Source organism: Odontomachus brunneus, unplaced genomic scaffold, assembly GCF_010583005.1.
Source record: "Odontomachus brunneus isolate Ranch 3 - 2012 unplaced genomic scaffold, Obru_v1 Obru_scaffold_091, whole genome shotgun sequence".
Lineage (NCBI taxonomy): Eukaryota > Metazoa > Arthropoda > Insecta > Hymenoptera > Formicidae > Odontomachus > Odontomachus brunneus.
The window spans coordinates 4,533-18,817 of record NW_022639541.1 but is presented as its reverse complement, the minus strand read 5'-3'; the positions used below and the strand labels follow the sequence as shown (position 1 = coordinate 18,817).

The following is a 14,285-nucleotide window of genomic DNA, read 5'->3' as shown; positions in this document are numbered from 1 at the left end:
TGTTTCGATGCATGAATGATTTGGACGAATAAATGTAATATAAATATTAGTTTGCTTTATCTTAATTACTTTAAAATGATCTGTTGCGAACAATATTCTGTAACTATAGTAATCCCTTAACCAATTATTGGACATTATAGTCAAATATATATTAAAATACTTGCAGTATTTCCTTACTGCGAATTTCTTAGTATTTCTTAACATTAAATTTTTGTAATAGAAATACAATCCATGTAACAGATTAAATTTTTGTAATAGGTGGCACTTTATTCATTAAGCACAACGCAAATTTGAGATTCAATTCGTATCCTTCGGTTTTGTTACCTAAAATTCATAAGAAATTTTAATAATATGATGAATTATGTTTAATTTGTTTAATTTTCCGTGTCCATCTGCAGAGAAATCTACAAAAACCTTTCTTGCACATTATTCTGAACTGTCCTATTTTCTCTTTATTTAATGAGTAACGGAAACTTTGTGTGGGTTTGGGAGTTCTGTGTTGCACGCTTTAAAGCTAAGAAGCTCTTAACACATCATAATATTGTGCTTTACATACTTTATTTATTACCATATCATTAATTTTCATTGTCATTATAATTAATTTATATTCATTGTTATTGTATCTCGTAGAAACGTGCACTTCATTCAGTCACGCAGCGTAGGAATGTGAGAGCCACTTCGCACTTGTTAGTTATGGTTTCAACTAAAATGCAGGAATGAGAATATATAAAATATAAATACGCTCAGTCGTGTTTCATTGAACCAATCACATATAAGAGTATTGTGTATGAATCAAAATATAATTTGCTGTTTCTTTTTTTTACGATATTCTGTATATATCAATCAATATTTACCCTGATTGGCGCATGAATCTATATGTTGTTCGAATCTGGCGAGTTTCTCAGGATTATGTTTGGTCTCAATGGCCTGTAAGCGCTCCTGTACCCACTCTTTCATCTTGTTTAAATTTAAACGCGCACCTGTCATCTGGAATTCGTGCATAAACATAAGGACTCACAGTGAATATAATCGTGTAAATATGTGAAATTTAAATGATATATCGCGTATAGTTATTCGTGTTAAACCATGCTATAATTTCTATAGAAAATTAAACTATAGCATATTTCTATAGAAAATTAAATTGTAATTAATAAATTTAAAATTTTCTTTAATTCTACGAAACCACCCTTTCTCCCACGGAAATCAAAATCCATTTTACCTGCGTCAAATCTGTTCAAGTTATTCATTATAAATATACAAATTTGTGTGTATGTATGTGTGCGTGTGTATATATACATGTGCAGATGTGTGGCTTGTTTTTTGAAACAATTATTTATAGCCATTGATATTTACCATTTCTTTCTTCTCGCCTAAGCAGGCTAACAGACAGCCGATTTTTGAATTTATATCTTGGGCATCTGTTGCTTGTAAATTGTCTACCCTCAACATATCAAATTTCATCAAATCCTCTGAAAAAATATTGTGTCAGTAAAATCAGTTAGGTTAGTATTGTTCGAATTGTTTGAATTAATAATGAGATTTTGCGCAAACAAGAACTCACCTAGTGTAATGTTTTTCTCGATAAAGCATCCCCGCACTTCATCCTTCGACATATTTAAAGACTGCGCCACATTTTCTATCAAACCTTCTAATTCCTTCGTCTACAATGAGTAAAAAGAATCGATGTCTTCGTAGAACAGTTGGAAGCACGGTTTAACATAAAATTTGAATGGCGCAGCAGGTTTTGCTATTAATTATAGTGCATATATCCTGATACTACAATATTGGTGTACATTGATGCGCAAGTTGGTTTAAATATTACGAAGTTGAGAGCTTACTAAGTTGTCAAAATTGAAAGTCATTATGGACGGACACTTAAGTAATAATAATATAATTAATAATATAATTGAGGATATTATGTGATAAAAAGTAATAGCGATATACTATATGACATTAATAATTAATAATAATATTTAATAATAATTAATTAATAATAATTAATAATAATTAATTAATAATAATTAATAATATAATTTCTTTAGAAGCTCGTCGGTAATGATCCTCAATATTGTCAGTTTGGTGAGCTTCCAACTTTATAACGTCTAAATTGTTTTGTAATTCACTGTAAATTCATTGTCCCGAAAAATCGAAATTTTAAAATTTTAAATCTGGGAAAAATTATATAATATTGAAATTAAATATCGAGTCAATGTAGCACAATACTATGGTGTCAAAATATTAAAAGTCTACGATTTCCGTAAAATATTAAATTACTAAATGTAAATGATTTTCGGAAAAATTGTGTGTTCTCAACATTTCGGTAAAATTGCATTTTGCAGTTTGCTTCAGTATCACAACTTTCCGGTATATTCCTCACTTTTTCACCACATTTCGCTACTGATAATTCCCATTGACATTGTATGCGTTTGATTCAAAGTTGATTCAATTTTTGACATCATTATCACGGTAATTATTGCTTCTACACTTCAAATTTGAGAGGAGCTCACATTATCGCGTACTCAAAAGAAGAATTCATTTTTTTTACAAAAAAATCATAAAGAGTTTATCTAAGGGAAAGTTGGTTAGATTTTGCGTAGTAAGTAAACCAAATATTTGTTTTAATTTAATTTTCTTGGTTAAAATGCTAAATTTACGACGATTTAGAATAAATTGAATATTTGTGTTAAGTTGTGATAGATTTGAAGATATATATTCTTAATATAATACACTTGAGACATATAATATTTATTTGCATGCAGTATGAATTTTTCTGTGCGTATCGTGACTGTCATTACAATAGATGAATTTTTCTGTGCGTATCGTGACTGTCATTACGATAGATGAAGTCAGCTGCTGATTTAGGTTGCATTCTTATCAACTATGCAGATACTTACGGCAACGACGCATGTGAATAAAAGCAAAAGTGCTAGCTTCATGTTTCGACTCGGGTAGCTTCCTTTTCCACGATAATAGACTTTGATTTGCGATTAATAGTCCCCAACTATTTAGCGATGAACTGCTATTGAAATGGCGATATACGGGGTTTATATACTCACGATAGGAAAGAGAAAATATTGGATTATACACGAGTATCGGAGGTTATCAGACGCAATATTACGGAAATGCTGAAGTCACAGAAAAAGGATTCCGTCAGTCGTTTTTCGATGAATCTCGGCGTATTGTGTTTACATTCCCGCGAATTTATCGTTAAACACGAATGGAATTAACAAGGAAATAACAAGAATACGTTAGGGAGTTTGATTTCCTGTTAATTATTGATTTATTATTTTCGTCTGTGCTTTTTCTTACGTAGTGATCTTCAAAAACGGAATAAGCTATTCGCGGAAGTGTAAAAGTATTTTGTTGCTTTTTGCTTGTGACACATACGCATATATGTATGTGTGGCGTTTCTCTTTTACGAATATTTTGTTGCATGAATGTTTCGATGCATGAATAATTTGGACGAATAAATGATTAAATATTTGCTTTATTTTAATTACTTCAAAATGATCTGTTGCAAACCATATTCTTTGATTACAGTAATCCATTAATTAATGATTTTAATTAATGATTTAGTCAAATATATATTGAAATACTTGCAGTATTTAATCAAATTTCTTAATAATTCTCAATACTAAATTTTCGTAATAGAAACACAATTTATTAAAATTAAATTTTTGTAATATGTCGCACTTTATTCATTAAGCACAACGCGAGTTTGAGATTCAATTCGTATCCTTCGATCCTGTTACCTAAAATTTATAAGAAACTTTAATAATGTGATGAATTATGTTTAATTTGTTTAATTTTCCATGTCCATCTGCAGAGAAATCTACAATAACCTTTCTTGCACATTATTCTGAACTTTCTCCTTTTTCTCTTTATTTAATGAGCAACGGAAACTTTGTGTGGGTTTGGGAGTTCTGTGTTGCACGCTTTAAAGCTAAGAAGCTCTTAACACATCATAATATTGTGCTTTACATACTTTATTTATTACCATATCATTAATTTTCACTATTATTATCATTAATTCATATTCATTGTTATTGTATCTCGTAGAAACGTGCACTTTATTCATTCACGCAGCGTAGGAATCTAAGAGCCACTTCGCACTTGTTGGTTATGGTTTCAACTAAAATGCAGAAATTAGAATACATAAAATATAAATACGCTCATCGTGTTTGATCGAACCAATCACACATAAGAGCATCGTGTATGAGTCAAAGTATAATTTGCTATTTCTTTTTTTTACGATATTCTGCATATATTAATCAATGTTTACCCTGATTGGCACATGAATCTATAAGTCGGTCGAAACCAGCGAGTTTCTCAGGATTAAGTGCCTCCGCAAAGGCTTGTATCTCCGCATAGTGTTTCTGTAGCAACTCTTTTATCTTGTCTAAATTTAAACGCGCACCTGTCATCTGGAATTCGTGCATGAATATAAGGACTCACAGTGAATATAATCGTGTAAATATGTGATACTTAAATGATATATCGCGTATAGTTATTCGTGTTAAACCATGCTATAATTTCTATAGAAAATTAAACTATAGCAGATTCCTATAGAAAATTAAATTGTAATTAATAAATTTCAAATTTTCTTCAATTCTACAAAATCACCCTTTCTCCCACGGAAATCAAAATCCATTTTACCTGCGTCGAATCTGTTCAAGTTATTCAATATAAATATACAAATTTGTGTGTATGTATGTGTGCGTGTGTATATATACATGTGCAGATGTGTGGCTTGTTTTTTGAAACAATTATTTATTGCCATTGATATTTACCATTTCTTTCTTCTCGCCTAAGCAGGCTAACAGACAGCCGATTTTTAAATTTATATCTTGGGCATCTGTTGCTTGTAAATTGTCTACCGACATCATATCAAATTTCATCAAATCCTCTGAAAAAATATTGTGTTAGTAAAATCGGCTAGATTAGTATTGTTCGAATTGTTTGAATTACTAATGAAATTTTGCGCAAACAAAAACTCACCTAGTGTAATGTTCTTCTCGAAAAAGCATACCCGCGTTTCATACTTCGTCATTTTTAAAAGAATCGCCACTCTTTCTATCCAACCTTCCAAGCCCATCGTCTACAATGAGTAAAAAGAATCGATGTTTTCATAGAACAGTTGGAAATAGGATTCAATAAAAAATTTAAATGGTGTAGCAGGTTTTGCTATGAATTATAATGCATATATCCTGATATTACAATATTGGTATACAGTGAGGCGCAAGACGGTTTAAATATTACGAAGCTGACAGCTTGCTAAGTTGTCAAAATTGAAAGTCATTATGGACGGACACTTAGGTAATAATAATATAATTAATAATATAATTGAGGATACTATATGATAAAAAATAATAGTAATATACTATATAACACTAATAATAATTAATAATATAATTAGATTAGAAGCCCGTCAGTAATGATCCTCAATATTGTCAGTTTAGTGAGCTTCCAACTTCATAATATCTAAATTGTTTTGTAATTCACTGTATACTCATTGTCCCGAAAAATCGAAATTTTAAGATTTGAAATCTGGAAAAAATTATATAATGTCGAAACTAAATATCGAGACAATGTTATACAATACGATGGTGTCGAAATATTAAAAGTGTACGATTTTCGTAAAATATTATATTACTAAAATGTGAATGATTTTCGGAAAAATTGTATACTCTCAATATTTCGGTAAAATTGCATTTTACAGTTTGCTTCAGTATCGCGACTTTCCGATATATACCCCACTCTTTCACCACATTTCGCTACCGATAATTCCAATTGACATTGTATGCGTTTAAACTTGATTCAATTTTTTATATCATTATCACAGCAAATATTGCTCCTACTCGCAGAGCAAAATATCATTTTACTGCCAAGAAATGCGAGTGCTTAGTTTATTTATTTATTTACTTATTTTTCTTCCTCGAAGTAGAGATTATTCTCAATAAAGGATTTTTATATTAATAATAGTCTTAAAATATTTATTCATCAAATTTGGGAGGATCTCACATTATCTCTTACTCAAGAGAAGAATTTATTTTTTTTACAAAAATATCATAAAAAGTTTATCTAAGGGAAAGTTGGTTAGATTTTGCGTAGTAAGTAAACCGAATATTTGTTTTAATTTAATTTTCTTAGTAAAAATGCTAAATTTACGACGATTTAGAATAAATTGATTACTTGTGTTAGCTTGTGATATGTTTGGAGATATATACTCTTAATATAAAACACTTGGGACATATAATATTTATTTGAATGCAGTATGAATTTTTTTGTGCGTATCGTGACTGTCATTACGATAGATGAAGAAAGCTACAGATTTCGGTTGCATTCTTACCAACTACGCAGATACTTACGGCAACGACGAATGTGAAGAAAAGCAAAAGTGTTAGCTTCATGTTTCGACTCGGGTAGCTTCCTTTTCCACGATGATAGATTTTAATTTGCGATTAATAGTCCGCAACTATTCAGCTATGAACTGCTGTTGAAATGGTGATATACGAGATTTATATACTTGCGATAGAAAAAAGAAAATATTGGGAGAAAGAAAATAAGAACTCAATAACAATGATATCAATTAAATAATAGGGAAAAAGGCTAATTCGAGTTCATGTATAGGATTAATAGTGCTATGTACCATATGGGTAAAACCTTCCTTGTGTTAGGAAATAGAGCAGTATTTATTAACCATGAATACTCAATATAAATAATCAAATGTTTCGGCTCAATCATGAACCCTCTTCAGTGATATAAAAAAAATTCAAGGTTTACAAAACGGACGTATTACAAGTAAGAGAATTAATTAAAGACCCTAATAAAATGACATGAATGTTATTTGCAGTATTATAACTGACAAGACTGTTATCCACTAATATTAAGAAGTTCAAATTAATACTAGGAAGTAGCCATAACTATAAAACAATTGTAATAAAATAAAATAAAAATAGGTAAGATTGAAATATAATAAATAATTAAAACGGTCAATATAAATTATCTTTGTTCAGCTCAGCTAAAAGTGAAACGATCCTGTCAACGATAATATCGCCACGTCTAAGTAAAAGAGATAAGAACAGATTTATATACACGAGCATTGACATTGCGGCGACGACTCTTGGAAAAGAAGGAAACAAACAAAGTTTTATTTTCATAATAAGCCGCAGTAGCTGTTGCCCAAATATTTTGTGTCCTTTTGAGAGTTAAGTCCATGCTTTTTAAATTTAATGTAAATCATTTCTGATATCAGGCGTTTCAAATAATAACGTTCCTCATGCAAAACTTTGGCTTGATCTCAATTGAAATCATGGTTTTTCCTCAAACGATGTTCTTGTATGGCCGTTAACTCAACTGTAGAACTCCTTGGTATTTTCCTATGCTCAGCAATACGCGTAGAGTGTCTTCTACTGGTTTGACCAACATACGACGCCTCACAACTACTGCATTGCAATTTATATACAACGTTATTATGGAAACCAGAAGGCAACCTGTCTTTATGCACACGAATCATTCCTGATAATTTATTATTGCAAGAATAAGCAATATTTGTCAAATTATTTTTAAAAAGCTTTGCCAGTCTGTTCGAAACTATACCAAAAAACGGTATGATAAAATATTTTTTATCATCATAACCAGATGCTGTTAAATTTGTTTTAACTATCTCTGAACCTCGTCCGCAATTCACAATAAGAAACCTCAGTCTACGTTTTATAATTTTAAAAATTAGGTCCAAAACATAATTATTAATAATTAGCGTCAAATTGATAAAGTCTAAATTATTCTTATGGAAAATCGGATGACTAAGATAAAACATCCTATCCACCAAGCCAATAATTGTTCCGATCTTGTGTTGGATAGGATGAAAAGACAAATAGTTTAGGTACCGACCAGAAAACGTTAATTTATGATACCAGTCGAAAATAATTGTGTTATTACGTATTAAAAGAGTAGTGTCTAAAAAGTTAATACTGTCATCTCCTATTTCAATTGTGAACTGCAGCCGAGGATGAAACGAATTAAATATACGCAATATGTTATCTAAAAACTCCTTAGGAGCTGCTAAAAGAATATCGTCAACATATCTAAAATAAAAAGGCAATGTCACCGGAATCATGTTAATAGCTCTTTATAATTGAAAATATTGGATTACACTCGTATCGAAGGTTATCAGACGCAATATTACGGAAATGCTGAAGTCACAGAAAAAGGATTCCGTCAGTCGTTTTTCGATGAATCTCGGCATATTGTGTTCACATTCCCGCGAATTCATTGTTAAACACGAATGAAGTTAATATAATAAGAATACGTTAGGGGGTTTGATTTCCTATTAATTATTGATTCATTATTTTCGTCTGTGCTTTCTCTTGAACATAATGATCTTCAAAACATGCGGAATAAACCATTCGCGGAAGTGTGAAAGTATTTTGTTGCTTTTTGCTTGTGACACACACACACACACACACACACATATGTGTGTGTGTGTGCGTTTCTCTTTTACGAAGCTTTTGTTGCATGAATGTTTCGATGCATGAATAATTTGGACGAATAAATAATTAAATATTGGCTTTATTTTAATTACTTCAAAATGATCTGTTGCGAACCATATTTGTATGCTATATGTCATAACTCGTCCCACGTCTCTCGATTTTATTTTTAAATAATAATGTGTATTCTTCACATCTTAGTGTTATCTTTACAACTATTTCTAAAAAACAATAGTGACAATTGTCGCATTAAGGTGCACGGTTTTCGCACCAGCTTTGTATAAAAAGCTTTTCTCATCTATTAGCAAATTTGTCATTAGAAAATGTAACGTCGCGATGTCATAAAAGTTAGCTCAACTTTAATTGTAATAAATACGCCCATCAGGAATCTCAGTTGTATTTCCTTTACTATTGACACTTATGATTGACACTTTGTATTTTTAACAGTTGATGTTTAGCAAATTTTTGTTATAGCTTCTGCGATATGTGATGCATGTATTTCCGCCTGGCATTACGATTGATATAACAGAGCTTGAATTTCGTGTTTTGTACATTTACTTATTACCCAGACACTTACGGCAACAATGAGCGTGAAGAAAAGTAAGAGTGTCCGTTTCATGTTTTGGGAATCACTTTCTTCTTCGCGATAATAGACTTTGATTTGCGATTAATAATTCGCAATTATTCAGGTACGAACTGCTGTAAATATCGCGTAATACGGGATTTATATACTCACGATAAAAAAATAATATTGAAGTACGCAAATATCGGAGGTTATCAGATGCAATATCATGCAAATGCCGAAGCTCAGAAACAGAATTCCGTCAATCGCTATTCCATGAATCTCGGCGTTTTACTGACATTCGCGCGAATTTATTGTTAAACACGAGTGGAATTGACATAATAAGAATGGTACGTTAAGGTTTGATTTCCTATTAATTATTGATTCATTACTTTCGCGTCTGTGTTTTTTCTTAAACGATGTGATATTCGAAACGTGCGGAACAAGTCATTCGTGAAAGTGTAAATGTATTTTGTTGCTTTTTGTTTGTTGCTTTTTGTTTGTGTCATATATGCGTTTCTTTTTTACGGATGTTTCGTTGCGTGAATGCTTTAATGCATGTAAGATTTGGACGAATAAATGATCAAATATTAACTTTGTTTCTTCAGAATGATCTGTTGCCAACAGTAATCCATTAACCAATGATTGGATATTAGTCAATTATATATTGAAATATTTATTTATTGCAAATTTAGTAATTAATATAATTCTTCTCTAGATAAAGTAATAATTAAAAAATTAAAATGGCGTCTAAAAACATGGTGTGTAAACAGTAAAAGATCAATATAATAAACATAATTTGTTTTTTATTATCTTTCTCCTATACAATGGTTTACGAGTATTCATTATTGCGGACACACTTGCTTAAATTAGATTACATAATTTATATAACAGTGGAAAACTACTTCCACCATATATTTTATTCAAAGTCAAATTTGTGATAATAAGAAACTGACAAGCGTCTTTTTCTTATTAAAATGGAAGGTTATGCAAGCACAGTATGGATGCTGGAATTCTATAAAAAACTTCCTTATTTCTTTCAAGGAAGAACATTTTTTTTTTAACTCTTCTCTTCAATTTCAAATATGGAATAGTTTTATGTGAATCTGGGAAACCCATGATATGTGCTAGCCCAGAAGCATCAAACATGATAAGATAATAGCATTGCCTCTAATATAATTACCATTTTTTATTTACTCATCGATATTATTACTTCTGTATGTACGTTCCATTTTATATATAAAACACAATATGTATTTGAGGCTCACTTCACACTCGTTGGTTTTGCTTCTAACTGAAATGAACAAAAAATGATTATAAAATGTAATTACAATTATTCGTGTTAATTAAACCGGTCACAACATATTATGTACAAAAGGTGCATAATTCAAGGAATGATTGGAGTTCTTTTCTCGTGATATTTCTATTTTCATAAATATGTACCTTGATCAGCACAAGTATCAAGTATTTTAAATGCTCTGGTGAGTTGATTAGGTCTAGCTTTTTTGTGGGAGCTTATAAACTGCTTTATGTAGTCCACATTTACACGCGCACCCGTCATCTGGAATTAATGCTTTACAATTACGATGTAGTATTACAATTTATATATATATATATATATATATATATATATATATAGAGAGAGAGAGAGAGAGAGAGAGAGAGAGAGAGTTTCTAAATAAGTGCGAAAAATTATAAAAAACATAAGGTTGCTTATTAATATCTTTTTAATTTATTCGTATCGTTACTAGGAGATAAAATTACGTATTCAATTTTTTATTATAATTTTTTAACAAACCGGAATGTGATTATCTAAAAATATGTGTTAGGAAGCTTGATTCCTTTAGATATTTTTTTACTCTTGTTTTCTTGTAAAGACAAAAGTTTTTCTGGAAAGACAGTTTTCATGTACAGAAATAAAATATGTTAATCCACGGTAATCAAATTGCATTTCTAATGAAGTTAAATATGTCAAGTAGGCGGTAGCTAGATTGGCAACTCTCTTTACATTAAAATTTAATTTTTCAATGTTTTCCAACATTTAAAAAAAGAAATAAAAACCTAACTATTAGTTTATCTATTTTCAAGGAGCTTTCTATTTCAGTTTATCTTAAAGCATCGGCAGGAAGAATATGCTATCTCTCTCTCGTATAATAACATCTCTTACGAGATCGACTCTTTCGTTCTTTCTCAACTTACATCTTAGAGAATTTATAAACATGCGTTGAGATTACTGTCGAAGCCTCGGTGGCCGAATGGAAAGGCGTCCCGCCCGGAAAGTGGCGAGGTTCCAACTTTCTTGAGAAAAATATAACTCCTTAAGAAGAGCTATATTAGTATATGTTTATATAAAAAATTTTAAACTGAAATAGAAAGTTCCTTGAAAATAGATAAACTAATAGTGAGAAATTAACGGTACATAAGGAGCAAGCACGGATGTCTTAGTGCTATTAAATACTAATATTACTTTATTTAATATTAATATAATTGTGGGAGGATAAAATTGTCCAGTATGTTAAACGCACGATCGAAATTTTTCTTCGAATATCGTACGCGGAGAATCACCTTCCATACTTAGACCGATCCTTGAGTCCCAATTTTTAAATATATATTTTTATTAAAATCCCAAACCCCCATTAAACAAATGACTCAAATAGATTCCTTATATTATGTTGCGAAAAAACTGCCTCCGCCAGGACTCGAACCTGGAACCTCGCCACTTTCCGGGCGGGACGCCTTTCCATTCGGCCACCGAGGCTTCGACAGTAATCTCAACGCATGTTTATAAATTCTCTAAGATGTAAGTTGAGAAAGAACGAAAGAGTCGATCTCGTAAGAGATGTTATTATACGAGAGAGAGATAGCATATTCTTCCTGCCGATGCTTTAAGATAAACTGAAATAGAAAGCTCCTTGAAAATAGATAAACTAATAGTGAGAAATTAACGGCACATAAGGAGCATAAAAAATTTTCTCCCTCCTTAATTTTCTACAAAGAATGATCTCTTATAGTTTTTCGTACTAATTTAGAAATATACTGTATGAGAGATAAATTCTATATTACACAACACATTATTAGTTACTGTTTTAATTTCTGCAACATAAAATAAAGTATTATCAGTTTGTTCCAATATTAATCTCAAACTTTTTATAATATGCGAAAATCTGAACACTCTCTCGTCTCCTCGTTGACTAAAAACTATATATGCATGCGTGTGTGTATATGTCGAAGTCTGTGTGCGGTTTGTATTTTTGATAAATTATTGATTATGATTGATTCTTACCACTCCTTTTTTTTGGCCTAAGCAGGCGAAGAAACAGCCTATCTTTACAGCTGAGTTATCGAAATCCATAGTCTGTAACCTGTCTTCGGAAATTTCGTCAATTTGCATTAGATCTTCTAGAAATTGAGTCGATTAAATCGATTAGATTAGTATCATTCAAAATTGCACGAATTAATAAGAATGGCACACAAACGGAAGCTCACCAAGTGTTGCATTTGTTTTGTGGAAGCATGTCTGCACTTCTTCTCTCGTCATTTCTAGAGAACTCGCTATCCTTTCCGCAATATCTTCGAAGCTCATTGTCTGCAACAGGTAAATATAATTAATTACTTCGTAGAATGGCCATGCGTATGTTGCAAAAATGCATTATTACCGGGGAAGTTTTACTTTGAGTAGTGAGTGTTTGTATTGTTGAGGTTATATTAAGTTGGGACAAAGATTCGTGGATTTGAAGCGGGATTACAATAAGAAATTTCCTTTAACTGAATTTTCTTAACAGATTTCTGTTATTATTACGCTCTTAATTACGGTCGTCTTTGTTTTGTTATTAACATGTTAACTACTGCCATGGTAGTTACTATTCGTTAACGCTATTTTATCGTTGCGCCTCAGTAATTTACGTATAAAACATGGAACTATATACAATAAACTATATACAATAAATTTAATATAGATTGATACAAAGGAAAAATGGGGTAACGTGTATATGCATTGTGATTTACAATTTTGGCGATTCAAAGTTAAGTTCAGCATTGAAATAATCAATGGCAATTAGAGTGGTGCAGTTAACGTAATATAATATAATAATTAGGCGTTAATAATATAATAATTAGGCGAAAGTGAGAGATTGCTAATAAGAGTCTATCATAGATACAAAAATATTGTACATAAGGAAATGTAATTAATATTTGGCGAAACAAGAAACATGGCGATGTAGTTCTTAGAGCATTGACGTCAAAATAGTGATAATTTTTATGCTATATGTCAAAACTCATCTCACGTCTCTCGATTTTATTTTTAAATAATAATGTGTATTCTTCACATCTTAGTGCGATCTTTACAACTATTCCCAAAAAACAATAGTGACAATTGTCGCATTAAGATGCACGGTTTTCGCACCAGCTTCGTATAAAAAGCTTTCTTCATCTATTAGCAAATTAGTCATTAGAACGTCATGATGAAATGCAACGTCACGATGTCACAAAAGTTAACTCAACTTTAATTTTAATAAATACGGCAATCAGGAATCTTAGTTGTATTTCCTTTACTATTGACACTTGTGATTGACACTTGATATTTTTAACAACTGATGTTTAGCAAATTTTTGTTATAAATTCTGCGACATGTGATGTATGTGTTTGCGCCTAGCATTATAATTGATATAGCAGAGTTTGAATTTTACTTGTGTTTTATGTACATTTACTTATTATCCAGACACTTACGGCAACAATGAGTGTGAAGAAAAGTAAGAGCGTCCGTTTCATGTTTCGACTTGGGAATCACTTTTTTCTTCGCGATAACAGATTTTGATTTACGATTAATAATCCGCAACTATTCAGCTATGAACTGTTGTTAATATCGCAATTTACGGGATTTATATACTCACGAAAAAAAAATAATATTGTGTTACTCGAGTGTCAGAGGTTATCAGACGCAATGTCACGCAAATGCCGAAGTCACAGAAAGAGAATTCCGTCAGTTGCTATTCAATGAATCTCGCCGTACTGCGTTGACTTTCACGCAAATTCATCGTTAACCACGAATGGAATTAATATAATAAGAATACGTCAGGGCTCGATTTCCTATTAATTATTTTTATTTTCGCTTCTGTGCTTTCTCTTGAACGAAGTGATCTTGGAAACGTGCGGAATTAGTTATTCGTGAATGTGTAAAAGTATTTTGTTGTTTTTTGCTGGTGTGATATGTGTGTTTCTCTTTTTTGGATGTTTCG

At 31.1% G+C, this 14,285-nt stretch overlaps 3 protein-coding genes across 5 annotated transcripts; all 3 read right to left on the bottom strand.

Annotated features, from left to right (window-relative positions):
• Positions 1-539: 539 nt before the first annotated feature.
• Positions 540-3,052, bottom strand: LOC116848183 (pheromone-binding protein Gp-9-like). Its single transcript, XM_032824011.1, has 5 exons — positions 2,895-3,052; positions 1,562-1,661; positions 1,354-1,469; positions 855-987; positions 540-703 (listed from the first exon to the last, which is right to left on the bottom strand). The coding sequence occupies exons 1-5, from the start codon at positions 2,934-2,936 to the stop codon at positions 642-644; spliced, it is 453 nt and encodes a 150-aa protein (XP_032679902.1). The 5' UTR covers positions 2,937-3,052; the 3' UTR covers positions 540-641.
• Positions 3,053-3,204: 152 nt separating this feature from the next.
• Positions 3,205-6,712, bottom strand: LOC116848182. Of its 2 annotated transcripts, XR_004378921.1 has the most exons (7): positions 6,650-6,712; positions 6,369-6,493; positions 4,999-5,098; positions 4,791-4,906; positions 4,283-4,424; positions 3,843-4,132; positions 3,205-3,752 (listed from the first exon to the last, which is right to left on the bottom strand). XR_004378921.1 is itself a non-coding variant. In XM_032824010.1 (6 exons), the coding sequence occupies exons 2-6, from the start codon at positions 6,408-6,410 to the stop codon at positions 4,071-4,073; spliced, it is 462 nt and encodes a 153-aa protein (XP_032679901.1). In that variant the 5' UTR covers positions 6,411-6,493; positions 6,650-6,712; the 3' UTR covers positions 3,205-4,070. The 2 variants fall into 2 exon arrangements, 1 of the variants encoding a protein (XP_032679901.1); XM_032824010.1 differs by having other exon boundaries at positions 3,205-4,132.
• A 3,125-nt stretch (positions 6,713-9,837) lies between these two features.
• LOC116848202 (pheromone-binding protein Gp-9-like) lies at positions 9,838-13,934 on the bottom strand. Of its 2 annotated transcripts, none has more exons than XM_032824051.1 (5): positions 13,777-13,934; positions 12,538-12,637; positions 12,335-12,450; positions 10,495-10,612; positions 9,838-10,345 (listed from the first exon to the last, which is right to left on the bottom strand). In XM_032824051.1, the coding sequence occupies exons 1-5, from the start codon at positions 13,816-13,818 to the stop codon at positions 10,245-10,247; spliced, it is 477 nt and encodes a 158-aa protein (XP_032679942.1). In that variant the 5' UTR covers positions 13,819-13,934; the 3' UTR covers positions 9,838-10,244. The 2 variants fall into 2 exon arrangements, with proteins under 2 accessions (XP_032679942.1, XP_032679943.1); XM_032824052.1 differs by having other exon boundaries at positions 12,335-12,447.
• Between the last annotated feature and the right edge of the window lie 351 nt (positions 13,935-14,285).

What these genes read in the sequence shown, in the direction of transcription:
- LOC116848182 (XM_032824010.1), bottom strand. Translation starts at nt 6,410, where the DNA reads ATGAAGCTAACACTTTTGCTTTTCTTCACATTCGTCGTTGCC. An exon ending in TCTTCACATTCGTCGTTGCC is followed by an intron (nt 5,099 to 6,368) that starts GTAAGTATCTGC and finishes TACTCATTGTAG; the next exon opens with ACGATGGGCTTGGAAGGTTG. An exon ending in TAGGCGAGAAGAAAGAAATG is followed by an intron (nt 4,425 to 4,790) that starts GTAAATATCAAT and finishes CACGAATTCCAG; the next exon opens with ATGACAGGTGCGCGTTTAAA.
- LOC116848202 (XM_032824051.1), bottom strand. Translation starts at nt 13,818, where the DNA reads ATGAAACGGACGCTCTTACTTTTCTTCACACTCATTGTTGCC. An exon ending in TCTTCACACTCATTGTTGCC is followed by an intron (nt 12,638 to 13,776) that starts GTAAGTGTCTGG and finishes TACCTGTTGCAG; the next exon opens with ACAATGAGCTTCGAAGATAT. An exon ending in TAGGCCAAAAAAAAGGAGTG is followed by an intron (nt 10,613 to 12,334) that starts GTAAGAATCAAT and finishes CATTAATTCCAG; the next exon opens with ATGACGGGTGCGCGTGTAAA.
- LOC116848183 (XM_032824011.1), bottom strand. Translation starts at nt 2,936, where the DNA reads ATGAAGCTAGCACTTTTGCTTTTATTCACATGCGTCGTTGCC. An exon ending in TATTCACATGCGTCGTTGCC is followed by an intron (nt 1,662 to 2,894) that starts GTAAGTATCTGC and finishes TACTCATTGTAG; the next exon opens with ACGAAGGAATTAGAAGGTTT. An exon ending in CGAGAAAAACATTACACTAG is followed by an intron (nt 1,470 to 1,561) that starts GTGAGTTCTTGT and finishes ATATTTTTTCAG; the next exon opens with AGGATTTGATGAAATTTGAT.